The 18,879-nt window shown below is 39.6% G+C and overlaps 1 protein-coding gene across 1 annotated transcript; it reads left to right on the forward strand.

The window, feature by feature from the left end:
- The first annotated feature begins 1 nt into the window (after position 1).
- LOC115583280 (V-set domain-containing T-cell activation inhibitor 1-like) lies at positions 2–14,103 on the forward strand. The gene is made up of 7 exons (XM_030419952.1): positions 2–129; positions 7,940–8,245; positions 9,330–9,605; positions 11,275–11,292; positions 11,821–11,838; positions 13,327–13,430; positions 13,618–14,103. Exons 1-6 carry the CDS (start codon positions 78–80, stop codon positions 13,422–13,424), a joined length of 768 nt encoding a protein of 255 aa, XP_030275812.1. The 5' UTR covers positions 2–77; the 3' UTR covers positions 13,425–13,430; positions 13,618–14,103.
- Positions 14,104–18,879: the final 4,776 nt, after the last annotated feature.

Consider the following 18,879-nt stretch of genomic DNA (forward strand, 5'->3'; position numbering starts at 1 on the left):
AGTGCTGAGGAGTGTGTGAAGCTCCCTCATATAAAGCCTCCATCAGTGAGGTGAATCCTCAGAGGACATCAACAACTATGGAGCTTCTTCTTCTCGTGTGTCTCTGTCTGCTGAGCTGCTCTGGAGACGGTAAGAAAACTGATCATCATCACTGACACTTTGTCATTTCACCTTATTTCATCTCAACAGGAACAATGTGGAAACATGCTGGATGTTAATCAGGCTGCTTTTTTTCTCTTTTTTTTAATCTTAATTGACAAGTAAGAAACATTACAATAAGAGATTTCATAAAACAAAGAACTAATCAGGAGAAATAATAATAAAAAAAATAATAACAGTAAAGAATAATAAAAGATTTAAAAAAGAGAAGAAAAGAAGACTTAAGAAGACAGTTCAATTCAAGTAGAAGCACCTTAAACTTCGGCATTAATCAGGCTGCACATCGATAGTATTGATTGGATCGATTATAGAAGAATTACAGCAGATTAATTATGAGTTTTATCTCGAGATGCTTTATAATGATGTGTCGTCATCACTGCTGTGTGTGTGTGTTCGTGCGTGTGCACATGCTTGTTGGGCGTTGTCTCCATCCTGCTGCAGACTCTCGCAGGTTTCACAGAAACTCTTCTGATGAAATGAAACCTTCCAGATTTTGAAAAACGCGCGCTAAAGTGCCCTCTTCAGTGGCGAGAACGCGCTGTATTTTCGCCCCTGCCCTTCAGAAAGTCTGTGCACGCCACTGGACTTTTTTATCGGAGGTGAAATAAAAGTGCTCCTATACATATATATATATATATATATATATATATATATATATATATATATAGAACTGAGCAGAAGAGGATTAGGGCCACATGTGATTTTTTTTTTTAGTTCTGACTTTAAAGTCAGAATTCTGACTTTTTTCTCAGAATATATATACATATATATATATATATATATATATATATGTATATGTATATATATTCTGAGAAAAAAGTCAGAATTCTGACTTTTTTCTCAGAATATTGCATTTTATATTATATTGTAATATTGCATTTTATTGAACTACACAAGAGAAGAAAACACAAGCATGCCAACATTTCGGCACGGAAATGTGCGTAAGAGTACTCCTGAGTGTTCGTAGGATTTGTTCTTGCCTAAGAAAAAATCCTAGATAAGAAAAAATTCATGAATGCCACAATCTTTGTAAAATCTTCGTAAGTGGGACTTAAGAACAAATTTGTTTGTAAGAACGGTTCATGAATGAGGCCCAATGTTACTGCGTTTCCTGCCGTCACTCATTTTCTGGGTGTTGTCTCTTTTCTCTCTCTCTCTCTCGGTCTCTCTCTCTCTCTAAGCCCCGCCCCTCCTGCTCAGTGCTGACACACAGACACCACCCCACATCATGTGGTTGACCAATCATGTGCTGCTTGAACAGAAAAAATAATAGAGTAACAAAAAAAAAACCAAAGGCTCCGATCGTTCACTTCAAAGAGCCGTTTTGTTTGCGACCGACATGTCACTATTGCAAACTGCCATTCATCAAGAACTCTTTCTCTTTGTTTGTTCATCGGCCTGTAAACAAAATGTGCATAGTTCACCTTTAATTATAGATACCCATTTATTGAAAAAATATTGTTTAGAATTGAGGAGTGCGTCTTTAAGTTAGCTGCACACGTTCTAAGTAAGCTTAAACATGTGAATTTCAACAGGCTTCTGTAAATAGATGTTAGAGATGTCAGCTGTCTCTGCTCTTGAGTGTCACACAAAGGTTTGAATTTGATGTTGACTCCATCCTTTCTGACACCAAAGTGCTCCAAATGCAGACGACAAAGTAAGTTGTGTGTTGGACTTTGGACTCTCTGAATAAACTAATGCAGTAATAAATAAAATAGATGTGATCATCATCATCCGCTCTGAGCTGTATGAATATGAACTGCTTGTTAGCAACATGTTAGAATTCTACAGTTATATATTATTAAAAACTAAATGTCCATCATTGTTCCTATAAGTCCAAGATGACGCCCTCAAATGTCTCATTTGGGGATGCTCGGTATTGGCTTTTCTGCCGATATCCAATATTCCGATATTGTCCAACTCCTAATTTCCGAGACCGATATCCCCTGATACCAATATATGCAGTTTTTTTACACCAAAACTGTTGGGTAACAACAAAACATATCTCCTACGTGGCAATAACATATTATGCCTGATTTTATTGTGATGCCCCACTGGATGCATACATAAATGCAACATGGCTTTCCAAATGTAAGCACTGTTCAAGAATGAAGTACAGCCAACACAAAGTCCTCATTGAGCCATTGTGCAGTTTGGTGAATCCGACATCTTGAGAAGAAACTTTCAGCTTCATCCAATAATAAATCAGAGAAACATCAGTGAACATAATTCTGTTTAAAAACATAATTCTCTGTCATGTGAAGCTTTAATCTGATGTCCTGATTAAGTTCAGTGAACACATTTGAATGACAAAGTGAAACAACATGTGTGTTCAGCTGTGGAACAGGATAGTTTGGTGGTTAGTTGTGTCTTTGAATCCAGTCCAATAAATCAAGTTCTTTTTTTTTTTAAGCACTTTATTTATAGACTTTTTTCAGGATACAAAACAACACATCAACCCTACCCACCCACTCCCACAAGGCCAAAGAAGAAAATGTATATATATGAATAATTAAACATATAAAATATATATATAAAAAAAAAAAAAAAAAAGGAAATGCAATATCTTCATATTGATGTAAACTCACATATATAGTATATGTACTAAAGAAAAACATTCATATGTTCCTACATGTGCACACACCATAGATACATGGACACGCTCATATTCACGCAAATACACGCACACACACATATATATATATTCATACTAATACATGTACAAACACATATATCAATTACAATCCTGTATAAATGACCTGACGGGGACATTCTAATCCACTACACGGATCCAGCTGGTCATTCTAAGTGTACAAAGGCTGGCACGCCAGAGCGATGTTAAGTGAAAGATATGTTTTCAATAAACTCTATGAAGGGAGTCCAGGTTTTAATAAATCTGTCTTTGCTACCGTTACGGCTATATCTCAACTTCTCCAGTGGAATCACAGAGAGGACCTCCTTAACCCAGTGTTTGAATGACGGAGGTCTTACAGACTTCCACTGCATAAGAATCAATCTCCGTGCCATCAGCGTTAAAAACGCTATGGCATTCATCTGTAAGGTAGTAAAGTGTTCTTCTGAGGGTGCTGTCCCAAAGATGGCGATTACTGGGTCAGGATCTACAGTAACACCTCGTATATAAGATATAGCTTCGAAAACCTTTGTCCAGAAGCTGTTCAGAGACCTGCACGCCCAAAACATGTGACCCACTGTGGCTGGATTGTGGCTGCATCTTGGACATTCAGGGTTGATGTTAGGGTATAATTTGGCCAGTTTCTCATTTGAATAGTGCAATCTATGTACAACTTTAAACTGGATAAGACCATGCCGTATGCAGAGCGATGTGGTGTGTATACGCTTTAAACTTTTTTGCCATATCTCCTCAGGTAGTGTAATGTCTAAGTCTTTTTCCCATGCCAACCGAGTACTTTCCCACGACGGTGGGTCGATATCTTGCAACATTTGGTAAATCTTGGCTACTCTCCTCCTTCCATTGGGGTCTAGCTCCAATATAGTGCTCAATACATCCTTAGGCTGTAATTGAGGAAATGGGAAGTGCTTTTTGGCGAAACTGCGTACCTGCAGGTATCTGAAGAAGTGATTTTTAGGAATATCATTGTCTTTCTGCAGTAGGTCAAAAGAAGCAAATGTGCCATCTACAAAGAGGTCTTTGAAGAACACCAATCCATTACGATGCCACGTTTCAAAAGCAGTGTCAGCTTGAGACGGGGGAAACAGGTGGTTACGAACCAGGGAAAGGAGAGTGCTTGGCTGATTGAAGTGGAAATGTTTCCTAAACTGCAGCCATATCTTTAGGGAATTTCTAATAACCGGCCCCAGGTGTTGAAGACTTAAATTACTGGGCAGGGAGCTGCTTAGGATGGAGACTGGCGCAAGTGGCAAACTAGATTCGAGTTCCATTGCAGCCCACACTGGTCCCGTCTTGTTTTCATGCATCGAGATCCAGTAATTCAATTTGGAGATATTTGCTGCCCAGTAATAAAATAGGAAATTAGGCAGGCCCAGTCCCCCCGTGCTCTTGGGCATCTCTAATGAAGTTCTTTTAATTCGTGGGGAGGAGGTGCCCCAGATAAAACTAGTGATATGACTATTCAATTGTTTAAACCATGATTTAGTTAATAGAATCGGGATCATCTGAAACAAATACAAAAACCTTGGTAGCACTCTCATCTTGATCGTGTTAACTCGGCCCGCTAATGTAATAGGGAGAGCTGACCATTTAAGAAAGTCTTGTTTGGTGCGTTCTAACAAAACTTTAAAGTTGTGGTCATACAGGTTTTTATATGATTGTGTAACGTTTATGCCCAAATACGTAAAAGCCTGTTGTTCTAATTTGAATGGGAAGCCACTGTAGTCGGTATGTTTAGCTAGTTGATTTATGGGGAAGAGCAAATTTTTTGTTAGGTTAAGACTGTAGCCTGATAGTATTCCAAATTGTTGTAGTGTGTGTATAAGTTTGGGGATTGATTCCACTGGGTTTGATATATATAATAAAATGTCATCTGCATATAATGAAACTTTATGCACCGTGTCATTTATGGTGATACCTGTAATGTACTGTTGCATTCTCAAGGATGTAGCCAGTGGCTCGATGGCTAGATCGAATAAGAATGGTGAGAGACAGCATCCCTGCCGTGTACCTCTATGTAGCCTAAAGTAATCAGATCTGATGGAATTTGTGCGCACTGAGGCCGTTGGCGATGCATATAATATCTTAACCAACGAGGTAAAAGCAGGACCAAATCCAAATTTATCAAGTACCGTTTCTAAGCGACATGATAAAACTTTTGTGAGAATCTTGTAATCACAGCACAGTAGGCTGATCGGACAATATGAGCCACAGTCCAATGGGTCCCTACCTTTCTTCAACAAAACTGATATAGTAGCTTGTGTCATGGTGGGAGGAAGTTTCCCTTCTGAAGTGATTTCCTGAAACAATAGACGTAAAAAAGGTGCCAGCTTGGAAACAAATACTTTATAAAATTCTTAAGGAAATCCATCCGGACCCAGTGTTTTTCTATTTTGCATGGATTTTATTGCCTGTATTATCTCCTCGGTTGTTATATGGGCATCAAGCATGTCTCTGTCCTCCGCGGAAACTTGTGGTAGAGTTAGGCCATCTAAAAAAATTCTCAGTGTCTGTTGTGTTCGCAGATGCCTGTGATCTGTAAAGTTCGGTATAATATGCTTTAAAACGATCATTAATGGTTTGTGGGTGTGAAGAGGTCGAGTCTGGTGAAACACGGATTTCAGGAATTGCGCTTTGTGCCATTGTTTGTTTAAGTTGATGACATAATAACTTCCCTGCTCTCTCACCATGTTCATAATATGTTTGTCTTGTTTTTAACATCATCCGTTCAGTCTGTATTATAGAAAGGTTGTCAAATTCTGTTTGTAGCAATAACCTTAAATTCCTTAAATGGTTCAGGTGTAGAGTTGTGGGCCAATTGATTGTCTATATTCAATATTTGTTTGTTCAACTCCCTAAGGCGTTTATTGCGTTCTCTATTCTTATGAGTTGCATATGAGATAATCTGACCCCTGAGATATGCCTTAAGTGACTCAATTTTTCAAATGATGGTTGCTTTAATAGTAGCGGGTCAAGTTGCCATGAGCGCTGGGGGACAGAACTGTTTGGAAATGACATGTCCAACTGGACAGGGTAGTGATCAGAAATTGTGATACTATGGTACCTGCTATCAGCTACAAAGGACATTGTCCTATAATCAATAAGGAAAAAGTCGATTCTTGTATACGAGAGGTGAACTGGCGAAAAAAAAGAAAACTGTCTAGCGGAGGGGTTGGTGTGTCTCCAAGGATCATATAGTTTATAAGATTGCATGAAAGACATAAGTAGTGCACCTGATTTGGACACATTCTTATTTTGTTTAGGATTAGATTTATCTAAAGCTGGCTGTAAAATGCGATTAAAGTCTCCCCCCAATATCAACAAATGTGAATTAGGGTCTGGGAGTTTTCCTATGAGGCTAGAGAAAAACTGAGGGTTATCCCAGTTGGGGCCATAAAGATTGACAAGTGCCACCAAGTTACCATACAGCTTTCCTGTTACTATGATGAATCGACCCTTGTTATCTGGTATAATATTAACTGGCGTGAAAGGCAGACCTCTTCTAATCAGTATCGCAGCCCCTCTAGATCTGTCACCATAATCTGAATGAAATACCTGCCCAATCCAGTTTTTCTTCAATTTATCATATTCATTATTTCGGAGGTGTGTCTCTTGGAGGTACATGATATCTGAACCCAATGTTTTCAGGCGTGCGAAAACCCTATTGCGCTTGATAGGATGTTGGATCCCTTTGATATTCCAACTAATGAATCTTGTCGAGCCTAGGCCCTGAGAGTTTATTGTTGTTATCTTTATATGCTGTGCAGATGCGTAGCTGTGTGACCAGCTGGACTAGCGCAAGAAAAATACATGTCCCCATTACAAAAGCGATTTAATATCGAGTAACTGGCCATAATAACCAACGTGGCAAAAGTGGTCATAAAATAAAATAAAACAATATTACATCCTAGTATGAGTATAAGCCCTCTCTCCACCACACCCTCACACGTGTGTATGTCCACCCATTCACGCACATAGCCTACTTTGTTTCACTTAATGGGGAGGAGTCCGTGAGAGAGGGGCTCTAAAGTTTAATTCACACAGGCGCTCACGCACACGTAGGCACAGGAGTGCAGTGGCACGTGGGAAATAAAGAGAAAATTGAAAGAAAGAAAAAAAAAAAAAGGCCAATGCTATGATAATTGGCGGCATGATTTTGAGGATGTGCCATATGACAACAAAGCTGATGGTAGAACTGTAAATTCAAGGTAAAGTTTAGCTTTTCAGCAGACTGAGAACAATACTTGTAAAGTTCTAACAAATGTCTCTGACTCCAGAATATATTCCTTGTCATAACAGTCACTCACTGCGAGAAGCCCCCTGAGTGGAGATATACTTCCAGATGTAAACCTGCGCTTCTTCTGGCGTGGAGAAGATCCGCTCCTGGTTGTTGTGGGTGATCCTGAAGCGAGCAGGATAGAGGATGCCATACTTAACTCCTTCAAGCCCTCAGAGTTGTTGCCTCACCGCTTTATAACCTGCTCGAGCTCTGGCTTGTGTAGTGTAATCTGGATAGACAGAGATGGTCATCTCGTCCACTTTGATCCGCTGCTTCGTCCTGGCCTGGCGAAGTATGTTTACACAGTCCTGAAAGTAGTGTAGGCGAGCCACAATGAGGCGCGGCTGGTCTCCCCGTCTTGGCGCTGGCTGTAGTGAGCGATGGGATCTATCCAGTACTGGGGCCTCCTCGAGGTCAAATGCTTTCTGTAAAAGCGCTGAAACAGCGATGACAGAGCTGCTCTGGCTCTCCGGTACCCCAACAATCCTGACATTGTTCCTCCTTGATCTGGCTTCTAAGTCCTCACATTTATTTTGCAGTAATTCGGCTTGCTCCTTGAGCAATAAACAAGTTCTGACATGAATAAAACTACAACTTCTCCTGGTGTTATAAAGCGTTTCCACAATTCAACCAAAAGTAAACAATCTGAAAGGCTCGATAACATAAATGGTTTAATCTCATTAACGGTAAGCTTTAAATAAGGTCAGTAAAATATGTCAGTACAAGCTCGACACAGGAAGGACACAGAGGAAACAGGTGTTTGAGTTTTTGTTGTGTAAAGTTGTTATCTGACTTTGTTTCCTGATGACTCTGCATGTTAACATACTGACTAACATGTTTTTATCTTCCAGCTGTCGGAGTGCTCGTGGAAGAAGGCAGTGATGCAGTTTTACCCTGTTCCCTCAACCCCAAGGTGGACCTCACAGGACAGGTCTTTGACTGGAAGAAAGATGGTCAGGATGTGTTCATGCATTATGCAGATGGCAAGACAAGAGAGGGTCCAGACTTCATAGGTCGAGTCTCACATTTTCAAGATCAACTGAAGAACGGCGACGCCTCCATAAAGATCACAAGAACAAAGATGGACCGACAGCGGGAACTACAGCTGCATTTTTCCAGATCTTCAGAGTCAAACATCATCATTGAGCTTGTTGTTGGTGAGTGCTTTCATTAAACAGTTAAAGATGTCGCTCATTTACTGCTGTGACTGGTTCCAGAGTCCCAGATGGACTTTTGTTCCGTGGTCAGAATCCACATCTGGCAGGGCCTCGAGCCCACAGAGCTGCAGCCACATCTGGAGAGACGACCTCTGTATCAAACATGCTGATATCAGAGACACACTGCAGATTATGTCTCTCTGTACAATGAAGCTTCAGCCGTCTGTAGGAGATGAAATATGACTTTTACACAGTATTACCTGTCTGTTTCAAAACTATCTAACATGTGTTTGTTTTGCCTTTCAGATCAAGTCTTAAAAGACAGAAGCAATGAAAACATCCCAGGTGAGTCCTGATTCTGATGACGTCTGTTGATCTGAACCTCTGTGTGTCATTCTGCTGTGTTACACATCTTGAGACAACAACATCTGTTCAGTTTGTGTCAGTGTTAAAGATTTACACTAAAAACTGCCTTTATATTCTATTTATAATGACAGTGAATATTGTAAATATTGTGCTTTGATTACATTCAAAATTATTCACGCTCAATATTTCAGTTTATCAGGTGACATAGATAAAATTAACCAGTCTCATTAAACAGCTCAGGAATTAATCTTCATGAAGGTTTAATCAGATTTAGTTTAACTTGTTTGGAGATGTTGATTCAGTCTTATTGTCAGTTTGGTGACTGTAGTTTGTGTTTCTTTAAAACTGTATTGTCTGTGAAGTCCACCATCGTTTGAAAGAAACACATTTAAAAAAACAGTGCAATGTTTCACAGCCTTCTCTTGGTTGCTGAGCAGATCAACACACTGTATGACTAATTTGCATTCCGAACACATATTTCATATGTTTCTTATGAAGATTCAGTGTTTAATTTTTTTAATTGTTGCTCGTTAAATTTAGCCGAAATATACTGTATATGTGCGCCATGATCCGCCAAATTAGAAGAAATAAAAATGTTATCATCCTTTCAAACAATCCTGGAGGATTTGACGCTGTTGTCTTCACTGTTATCTGATAATTTATAAGGCCGATACATGTTGTGAATCACTTTTATTATTTCTTCTCATGATGTTAACAGGTGCAGCTCCAAAGCCGTCCGTCACAATTCTTGCTGGAACAAATGACTGGTCTCTGCTGCAGTGTGAAGCTCATGGTGATCCACTTCCTACAGTAGAGTGGAAGGACAGTGATAACAACACTCTTAATGCTGATACACCTCAGATCTCAGAGAGAGGAGGTCGATCATACATCACTGTCAACGTTACTGTGACCAAGACCGACACCTACAGCTGTGTGGCTACGCAGTTGCAACACAGCCACAGGATTGCGACTAATATTTATGTGCACTTGGCAGGTCAGTAGTATTTGAATATTAAAACAATTATTCATGTGTTTGAAAAACTTTAATGAGTTCAGACTGAACACACAGGTCATCAGCTCAAAGTCTGTTGATGATGAAAATGTTTCAAACAGAAGAAGCGTCGAGAATTAAAACAGAAAAAGTAGATAAATGTGTTCTGGATGTAAATAAGAAGAAGTTCATGTTTGTGCTGCTGAAACATTCACTGTAAAAACTCTCCAGCTGTTAAATTAACTGGAATGAAATCAACTTTTGTGTTCAGTCTGAATTCACCTTTAAGGATCATTTCCATCATGAATTATTGTCTGTATGTTGGATATGACGACGTCCAGCTGTGATGATACATGACTACAATCTGAACACAGACACTTGATTCATGTGTTCATTTAGTTGATGAATGAGAGAAACTTTGAGTCCTGAAACACATCTGAGCTCCGTCTCCTGGAGTCACACTGGAGCTGCTTCTGGTTCTGATGTCACAGGATCTTCATCACTGAATCTTTTTCTCAGTGACATAAAAGAATGATGTTGGTACCGGGCTCAGGTCCACTGAGGAGCTCAGACTGAAAGTGCTCCTGAACTCTGAGCCTCCTTTTCTGTCAAGTTTGTGGCTCCTTTCCAGTTGAGAGGCAGTTTCCACAAACGAGGCCTGTAGTGAAGCTCCACAGCTGCCTCTTCTGCCTGCTTCTAAACAGAAGATAATCTGACATGACGCTGATCTGAAGTGATGAGTTATGATGAGAGATAATAACAACATGAGTCATTAAACATCATCACAGGTTTTAACTCACAGTTAGGCTATTGCAGTTTGTACAGAAGGTGCGCTCGATTTGTTTACCCAGCTGTCCAGGAATTATATTAGTATCATTATTAGTATTTCGTGCGCACATTATACCTACTTCGTGGCCACAATTTAGTTTTTTGTGGCCACGAATTAGTAGTACGTGCGCACGTTATAGCTATATTGAGGCCACAATTTACATTTTTTTTTGACCATGTCATGTCTGGGGCTCCGTACAAAACAGATCCTCTACCACCCAAATCACATTAACGACGTACAGTAGCGGCTCCGCTGTCTTCATCTTCCAGCTGCAGCTGGACAACCTGGTTTTGCAGAATATTGTGGGAGAGCTGCAGTTTCAGTGTTAAAACTGATAAACAGCTGTCTGTGGTCTCATATGGGCTGTGGCAATCATTTAGAAAAATAATAGCTTGCAGCAACATATTTAAAAAAAAAAAAAAAAAAAAGAACTATGAACTAGTTCATTTTTGGAACAGTGAACTTAGTTCAAAATTTTGAATTATGAACTTTGAACTGAACTAGTTCCTTTTTAAAATGTGTGAACTGAACTGTGAACTAGTTCATGTAGAAAATGAACTTTCCCAACACTGGATGTGTTTCTGTCATGATGGGAGTCAGAAAAAGTGTTTTTTAAGGAGAAGTTAGAAAAGTGTTCTTGTCTTTTCTTATCTAACGATGTAACGAGGTGTAATTAAGGCTTCTGTTTCTCTGTTCTTCATGTTTCTCTCCTTCTTAAACACTCTGTGATCCTCATGTACCAGCAGAGAAGTGATGAACAGGAAACATCACCGTGTTTCATTTATAATCCTGTAACTGTCCTTTATAACTGAAGTCTCACTACGTGTCTTGTTATCTTCACAGGTGCAGCTCCAGAACCAGGTGAGATTGTGTTGTGGTCGTGTTGTTTCACAGACAGCTGGAGGAGTGAGTGCAGTCAGTAGTGCAGCAGTGGATGAGTGAAGATGTGCTGTGTGGATGTTGAGCTGTAAAAACAAACCAAAGGAAACCAAAAGCCACGACACAAAGATGTGTGAGCAGATGTTGTGAAGGAGTTGTATACATGCAGCACATCAGGCCCAGGTGTGTCCCATGCTGCTGATGAAGCTCCCAACAGGTCTGCAGCCCTGGAGACAGAAAGCACAGCAACAGCAGAGTGAAGCCGTCAGAGAGGCCGTCACTGTTAGCTCTGTTTACATTAGAGAGATTACACAGAGACTTTATTCATCCCAACCACAAACTGCAGCCCAGTTACACAAGAATCACACAACAGACAACATGGACACACTCACACAGGAAGAGAAGAGTTTAGTCCTCATGTAAAGAAGAACGAACAACATCAAAATGTTTCATTTATAATCCTGTAATTGTTCTTTATAACTGATGTTTCATTTATCTTCATCTTCACAGTTCCACCTCCAAAGTCAGGTGAGATTCTTCCTCATATTCTTTTAATCACATCATGTTTTATTTGTTTTCAAAACATTTCATGTGTGTTCAGATGGAACACAAAGTACACAAGTTAAACATGTTAAAAATGTTTCAAACTGAGTGAAAAATTTCGTCTTCTTCTGAGACTCAACTTCAATAATCTACAGACTGTGTTGACAGACGAAGACACTCAGACAGGAAGAGAAGAGTTTACTCACTGAGGGTTTCATTCTTTTATTTCTCACCTACAAACTGAACTCACACTGAAAACTAGGACCAAACTTTAACTGTGAATAAACACAATGATAGTTCCTGTAATAATATGAGATCATGGAGCTTTGAACTGAGTTTCTACTGGACACTCATTAAAACTTGTAATTAGCACCATTGTATTCAGGCTGTAACTACAAGTGTCCAACATTAATGATCATGTTATAATTGTAGTAATTGTGACTATTGAAGCAGCAGAAGCTGATCAGAGATCTGCTGAAGGATTTGATGCTGAAGGATGAATTCAGATTCAGAAATCAGGAGCGAACCTGTTTCACAGCAACATAAATGATCAAACTCTTCAACATTTCAAATCAAATCTGGATCCTGCTGTGATCTTTAGTGAGCTTTAGTTAGCTGAGACAGAAGAAAGTGAAGAAGTTTTCTATTTGATCAGATGATCCTGTGTTTTTACTGTCAGATCAAAGTGATGAATGGAACTAAGTCCATTTGTTTCTTCACTGCTGGGACCAGAACCAGAAGCAGCCTCTGAGCTGTGGAGCCCAGCAGGAGGAAACTGGACCTGAGATCAGAGCTAACATCACTGTTCCTGCTCACATTCATCCCAGTGGAGTTTTCATGTGGCCCACTTACAGATTCTGTTTCCATAAAAAATCTATAATAATAAAGAAAATAAGTGTAAAAAAAAGTTCTCTAATGCTCAAGAGGTTTACATATTTTCAAGCAGCTATGTCAACTTCTACACTATTTTTTCTCATGTCTTAGATTCTGATTCTTAAATTCTGAAAAAAAAAAAAAAAAAAAAAATCTTAAAAATCTCACCAGTAGTCACCATTTAAAGGGTTATCTTTTTAATTTTTCTTCCGGGGGGTTGCATGCTAGGTTACCGACTCAGAGCACCGCTGCTACAAAAAATCTTGGGGAAGCACTGTGTTCTAAGAATTCTGGGTGTGTGGGGCGAACTATTTCTGTCTTAGCTGAAGCCGACAACAGAATATGGAAAAGTGTTAAGCTAAAGTAAAAAGAAAAAAAGATTGGATTTTGGAGTTAGTTGAACCAATGTTTAAATGATAAAGTTATTTTTTAATGTTTTGTTTTTGTGAGAAAAAAGGGTGGGCGGTGGCAGTGGGGCTCATTGGGTGCTCAGCACCCCTAAAGCTTTGACCCTAGAATCGCCCCTGCTGTGAGGTCCAGTCTGCTGCTCATCATCTGCACTCAAGTTCTGACTCTGACATTCACTTTTATCTGTTTCAGGGTCCAACGCTGGACTGGTCACTATCATCGTGGTTCTCATCATCCTTTTAGTTGTTATTGGTGGGCTTTACATCAGGCAATGCATAAAAAAGCATTGAAGAACGGTACGTTTGAATATTGTATCAACATATTAATGATGAACAGAACCACAACTGATTCTTTATGTATCTCATGTTCAGAGTCTTGACAGATGTTTTATCCTCTCTGACATTAATCATTCTGTGTGTATTTAAACTCAGAGGAGGATCAAGACAGATTTTCTTCACTGTAACTTTGTTTTGCTTCCTGCAGACAAGAAGAGCGGTGGAGTAGAACTAAACCCAGCTGTCCAGAATCCAACCACCACAGAACCACTGAAACAACCTGATCCATAAAGTATCCAGCTCTGCTTGTGCCATGAAGTTTTCTGCTGTGTGTGTTTCCACCATATTGGATGATGGTGAAGACATTTTGTCTGCTCTTCTTTTATTTCAGGCAGTTTGAGGATTAAAACTTGTTTTTTAAGCTTAAGGTAATTTCAGGTTGAGGTTCAGAGTTAATGTTTGTTGAGGCAGATAGATGAGATGGAAGCAAGATTAAAGAATGAAAGCTGTTAGTTTATGTGCATGTATCTCATTAACACAACCTCAATCTGTCCCTGAACTAAACCAGCTGTTTTTATAAGATGTCCTCATAATCTGTAATTTATCCAGAAGTATTGAAAAGAGTATTATAACAGCATGTCTGCTCCATCAGCTACAGAGCTAACTTACAATTAATATACAAGATATAAACATATTCAGTCCTCGTCTTTATCTCACAGCACTCAGTCACAAATAGTGTCCAAGTCAAGTGTCGGACTCAGAATCCTGTCAGAGTAAAAAGACATCAAACCAACATCCACTTCAGGCAGCGATTGACCGAAACAGACAGTTCACAGGGTTTGAACTTCTCTTTAACTCTGACCAACTTCTTCTTTGGAGAATTAACTGTTTATCTCCATGAACCAACTCATTATATTCACATCATGTCGTCACTTTGCATTTTCTTTTGTTGCTTTTCTACAAATTGCCTTCAGATTTGGTTCGACAAGACGTACAAACTAGTTCGTCCAGAGCTGAGCTTAGTTTAGCTTCCTGATTTTAAATATGCAGTTTATCTGATCTTTCCCACAAATCTGACCTCGTCTAAATGTTAACCATGCTGTAGTTTCCTGGACACAGGACGGTTGAACAACATCTGAACCCGACTCACTTCCTAAAACTAACAAACCAACATTCACATCCACTTCAAGTAGTGACTGACCAACACAGGAAGTTCACAGGGTTTGAACTTTTCTCTCAAACTGTATTTTAATTCTTCACACAACTTCTTCTTTCACGTCTCGTGTTCAACAGAGTTCAACTTACAGGAAAGATTGTATGAACGTAGTCGCTGTTATTAATATTGTTGAGGACAAAGACGAGCTCTTTCTTACGGAAGAGGATTAGGGCCACATGTGAATTTTTTTTTTAGTTCTGACTTTAAAGTCAGAATTCTGAGATTAAAGTCAGAATTCTGACTTTTTTCTCAGAATTCTGAGATTAAAGTCAGAATTCTGACTTTTTTCACATGTCCAAGTGTGATTAATTGTGTAAAGTGTCATTCAGATTTCCCATGGGAATATTTTATTTTTTTTTACATTTTTATGCTTCTTTGTATTTGTTAAGGTGCTGATCCAGAGTCAGTTACTAACGGAACTCTACACTCAGTGTCCAGTTTATTATGTCCAGCCAGCTGAAGCTAATTCAGTCTAATACAACAGTCGTGCAGTAAATCCTCCTTCATGAAGGTTTTAATGTTCAGTTTGTTGTTCAAAGATTCGACTTAATGATCAGTTTGGAGGCTGTTGAACTGTCGCGTCTTATTCTGCCAGCTGTTTGTATTATTCTTATTTTAGCTTGAGCAGGGCTTGATGTCACAGAAAGGGGGCGGGGCACCTGTCACTCACAAAGCATCCTGGAAATGATGATGATTCTGATCAGATCGATGCTGAAGATCTGTCATAAATATGAAGGAACAACAACTGACAGCTGACTTGTTTGATTACATGCTGCATATTTATGATAGTTGTCTGCTGCAAATGTAAAAAATAAAATGTTTTTGTATACAGAATAATAAATGTAAGAAGTTCTGTCAGGGAGTAAATCACTTCACTGCTGAAAGTAAAGAAAGCAGACTCACTGCCAGCTGCAGGCTCTTATTTTGATATGCAGACTTTTTGTCTCTGTGACGTCATTATTACAACTTAAATATAAAATCAGTCATCAGAATCAGTTGAATGTGAATCATGGTGGTCTACTTCAGTGCAGCACTACCTGTAACAGGTGTGTCACAGTGAGGCTCTGTGGTTTCTGACTGAGAGACGCTCAGGTTTATTTTGTTTATGATGTTTTTTTTCTGTTTCAATGTGAAATAAATGGATTTACATATCCGAACATAGTTTTTTGTTAACTTGAGCATGTTGTAATGACAGCAGCTGATACAAAGAGCAGGAGGCCCGACATCTACACCTGAGCCACACACACATTACTGAGCAAACAAACGGTGTGTCAGCTGATCATCTTTACCTGAACTCTGATATCTTCTCCAGAAGTCATGTGTTTGTTTCAGCTCCCATGTTGATGACTGTGACGCCCTCTACTGTCCTAAAACCAGCCTCTGTCTTCATGAAGTCAAACCTCTGTCATCACATTTGGCTGCATTAAGACAACAGAGGAGGGTTGTGATGATGAGACGCTCCAACTCTCACCTGAAGTCACTCTTTTCTTTCTCCTCACACCTGCTGCAACACATCACTGATCACATGACTCAGATATCCAATGAAAACGTGATGAGGTGTGTGTGTATGAACCTCAGTGAAATAACAACAAGGCGAGATTGCTGCAGCACCCTAATTAAATAACACATGACGCCAGCCTGACATTAACTTTGTACGATGCATTACCTGCTGTATATAAGCAGTCAAACATATGCAGTAAAACATTCAGTATAGCACCATGTCAGATTTACCTGTATCCTTGAATCTTCCTTATATGAGCTACAACCTGGCCGGGGTTCCTCTGTCACCTGATGACTCAAATCTCAAGGAAGATCAGTAGTATTCACTAGTGCTTACACAGAGTAATGAGATTAAATTAAATATAAATGACTTGCTGTTTTGTGAAAGTGTTTCATGATGTTTAAAGGAGCAGTCTGTACTTTTAAATGTGAAAAAAGATTTCTTTCTGCCTAAACAAACAAAATAAGCAAACTCTTTGTTTACCATGGGTTAATAAACTGTATAAACAAACTGACCTTAAAGGACGACACAGTTTATACTGTTTTACTGTGTCTATATGTGGTGGACCCTGCCACCTTTATAGCCTCAGTCAGTTCTGTTGTGGGACCTTCTTTTGTATCGTGATCTGGATATACAGTTGTGCATGTTAAACACTAGAGGGGGCTCTAAGCTAGGGATTACCTGGGCCGCGGTGTATGCTGGGAGTTGTAGTATGTTTTGACTGAGCAGCCAGTAAAGGACGTTTACTTCAGCTCTCTGCCATCAGGTCTTTATTCACTCCCTTAGAAAGAACCCAACACAACAATCTTCCTCTGAGAACAGCTTGTTTGTTCACTTCTGAACAAGAATTTGTATCATTACCTCATTAATATTGTAAATGATAGAGTTTTAAGTATTCCTCACAAGCTACACAGTGACCCTTTGAATCTGCTACAAATTTAGCCTCTGGCAACTGTTGTCACACCTGCTGTGAACTACAGGTTTTATTTAAAGTTGCTGTTTTTGAGTCTCATTCCTCAGATAATGATGTTTTGAGATGTAGGACGGTCGGCTACCATCGTGATTAGCACCTTTAAAGGGTCGCTGTGTAGTTTCAAACTTCAATATTTACAATATTAAAGAAGTAATCACAAGCTTTTTTCCCCCCCAGAGCTGAATAAACAAGCTGTTGTGAGATAAATAAGGTTGTTTAGGCAGCAGGGCTCTGCAGCCTCCCAGTCAGCCGAACACAGACTCTGAGACCGACCCAGGACAGTTTGAAGACGATACAGAGGTGATTTACGCTGACCAGGACTACGACTACAGAGACAAGTTACTTGACCAGTTAAAAGTTACTTGTGGTGCGTTTAAAAAACTCTTAATATGTTCACAGGTGCACTCTGAAACCAAGCATCGAAATACTTGACCAAAAAGAAGACAAGGTGTGGTGCTGTTTAGCTCAGTTGGTAGAGTGGGCGTCCCATGTTGAGGCTTTGCAGTGGACCTAGGTTCGACCCCCAGCCTAGTTCCCTTGCTGTGTGTCACTCCCCCGCCCCACTCCCTGTTTCCTGTCACCCTCTTCAGCTGTACCATCAAAAAGGCCAAAAAAGGTCAAAAAATACTTTAAAAAAAGACGACAAGGTGCTGCTGCCAAGGTACTGTGTAGCCTAACTGGAAGGAACTCATGAACGGTCTGTTTCTGGGATCTTTGCATTTAAAGGATGTGAGCCTCTGTTTTGTGATTTTCCCGTGTGTTGTTTTGATATTAACTGTTCTCTGTGTAAACTCTGTGATCAGTCCGCTGTGAGAGTTACATGAGCTCGTTCTGCTGTTTGTTGCAGGTAACCTCGTGGAACCCTTTCTCAAACAAAATCACTTTGGAGGTCTTCAAATTGCACTTATAGTTGTTGGAGTAACTTTTCCATTTACAGCGCTGATACTGCTCATATATATACATCAAAAGAAGAAATGAAGGTAAGTTTGAATATTCTTTAATCAATAAATCCATAATGTGCAGGCATCAATATTAAAGATACTGTGACTGACATTTCCAGAGTCTATGACAGGTGTCTTTACTGTTTAGATTCATAGAAAATTCACTGACAGTATATTTAAATAAGAGGCCTCTGGGTCTAATAATGAATACATATAATGTTAATAAAGATGTGGATGTATTACAGGCTGTTAATTAAAGAGCTCTGTTGTGGGCCTCAGTTCCTCCTGTTCACACAGCTGTCGTTAAAACAAGTTTGTTGTTATCGCTAAAACGAGATCCACAGTCACAGATGTCAGAGACTAAAACATTTCATGATGACTGATGACTCAACACGAAATCTTATTTGTAGTTGATTTGTGTGATAATAGATTGAAGATTGTCACCCTGGTTTTACAAGAAGACTCGGCTCAAACACATTACTGATGACACTGACTTTCCCTGACTATCTCTCCAGTCTTTTGGCGTCCTCCACTTCACCCACAGAACATCATTAACTAGACTGTATTCAGAACCGGATTCCAAAAACCTGCTGAAACACTAAGCTGCCCGCCAGCTGCCCCCTCCCCAACGAGCAGGGGCCCTCAGGCCAGTAGCCCTACACCATTGTCTTTGTAAATTATAATTGTATACTTCTAAACAGAAAATAAACAAAAAACTACAAAAAAAACTACTAAAATGCCCAAATCAAAAATAGCCCCCCCCCCCCCTTCGTACTGTAATGGACTATTCCATGAGTCATCATGACCGCGAAAAGACGAAAGACAGCAACCAGGAAGTG

This window comes from Sparus aurata, chromosome 6 (genome assembly GCF_900880675.1).
Source record: "Sparus aurata chromosome 6, fSpaAur1.1, whole genome shotgun sequence".
Classification (NCBI taxonomy): domain Eukaryota; kingdom Metazoa; phylum Chordata; class Actinopteri; order Spariformes; family Sparidae; genus Sparus; species Sparus aurata.

What these genes read in the sequence shown, in the direction of transcription:
- LOC115583280 (XM_030419952.1), top strand. Translation starts at nt 78, where the DNA reads ATGGAGCTTCTTCTTCTCGTGTGTCTCTGTCTGCTGAGCTGCTCTGGA. An exon ending in GCTGAGCTGCTCTGGAGACG is followed by an intron (nt 130 to 7,939) that starts GTAAGAAAACTG and finishes TTTATCTTCCAG; the next exon opens with CTGTCGGAGTGCTCGTGGAA. An exon ending in CATCATTGAGCTTGTTGTTG is followed by an intron (nt 8,246 to 9,329) that starts GTGAGTGCTTTC and finishes TGATGTTAACAG; the next exon opens with GTGCAGCTCCAAAGCCGTCC.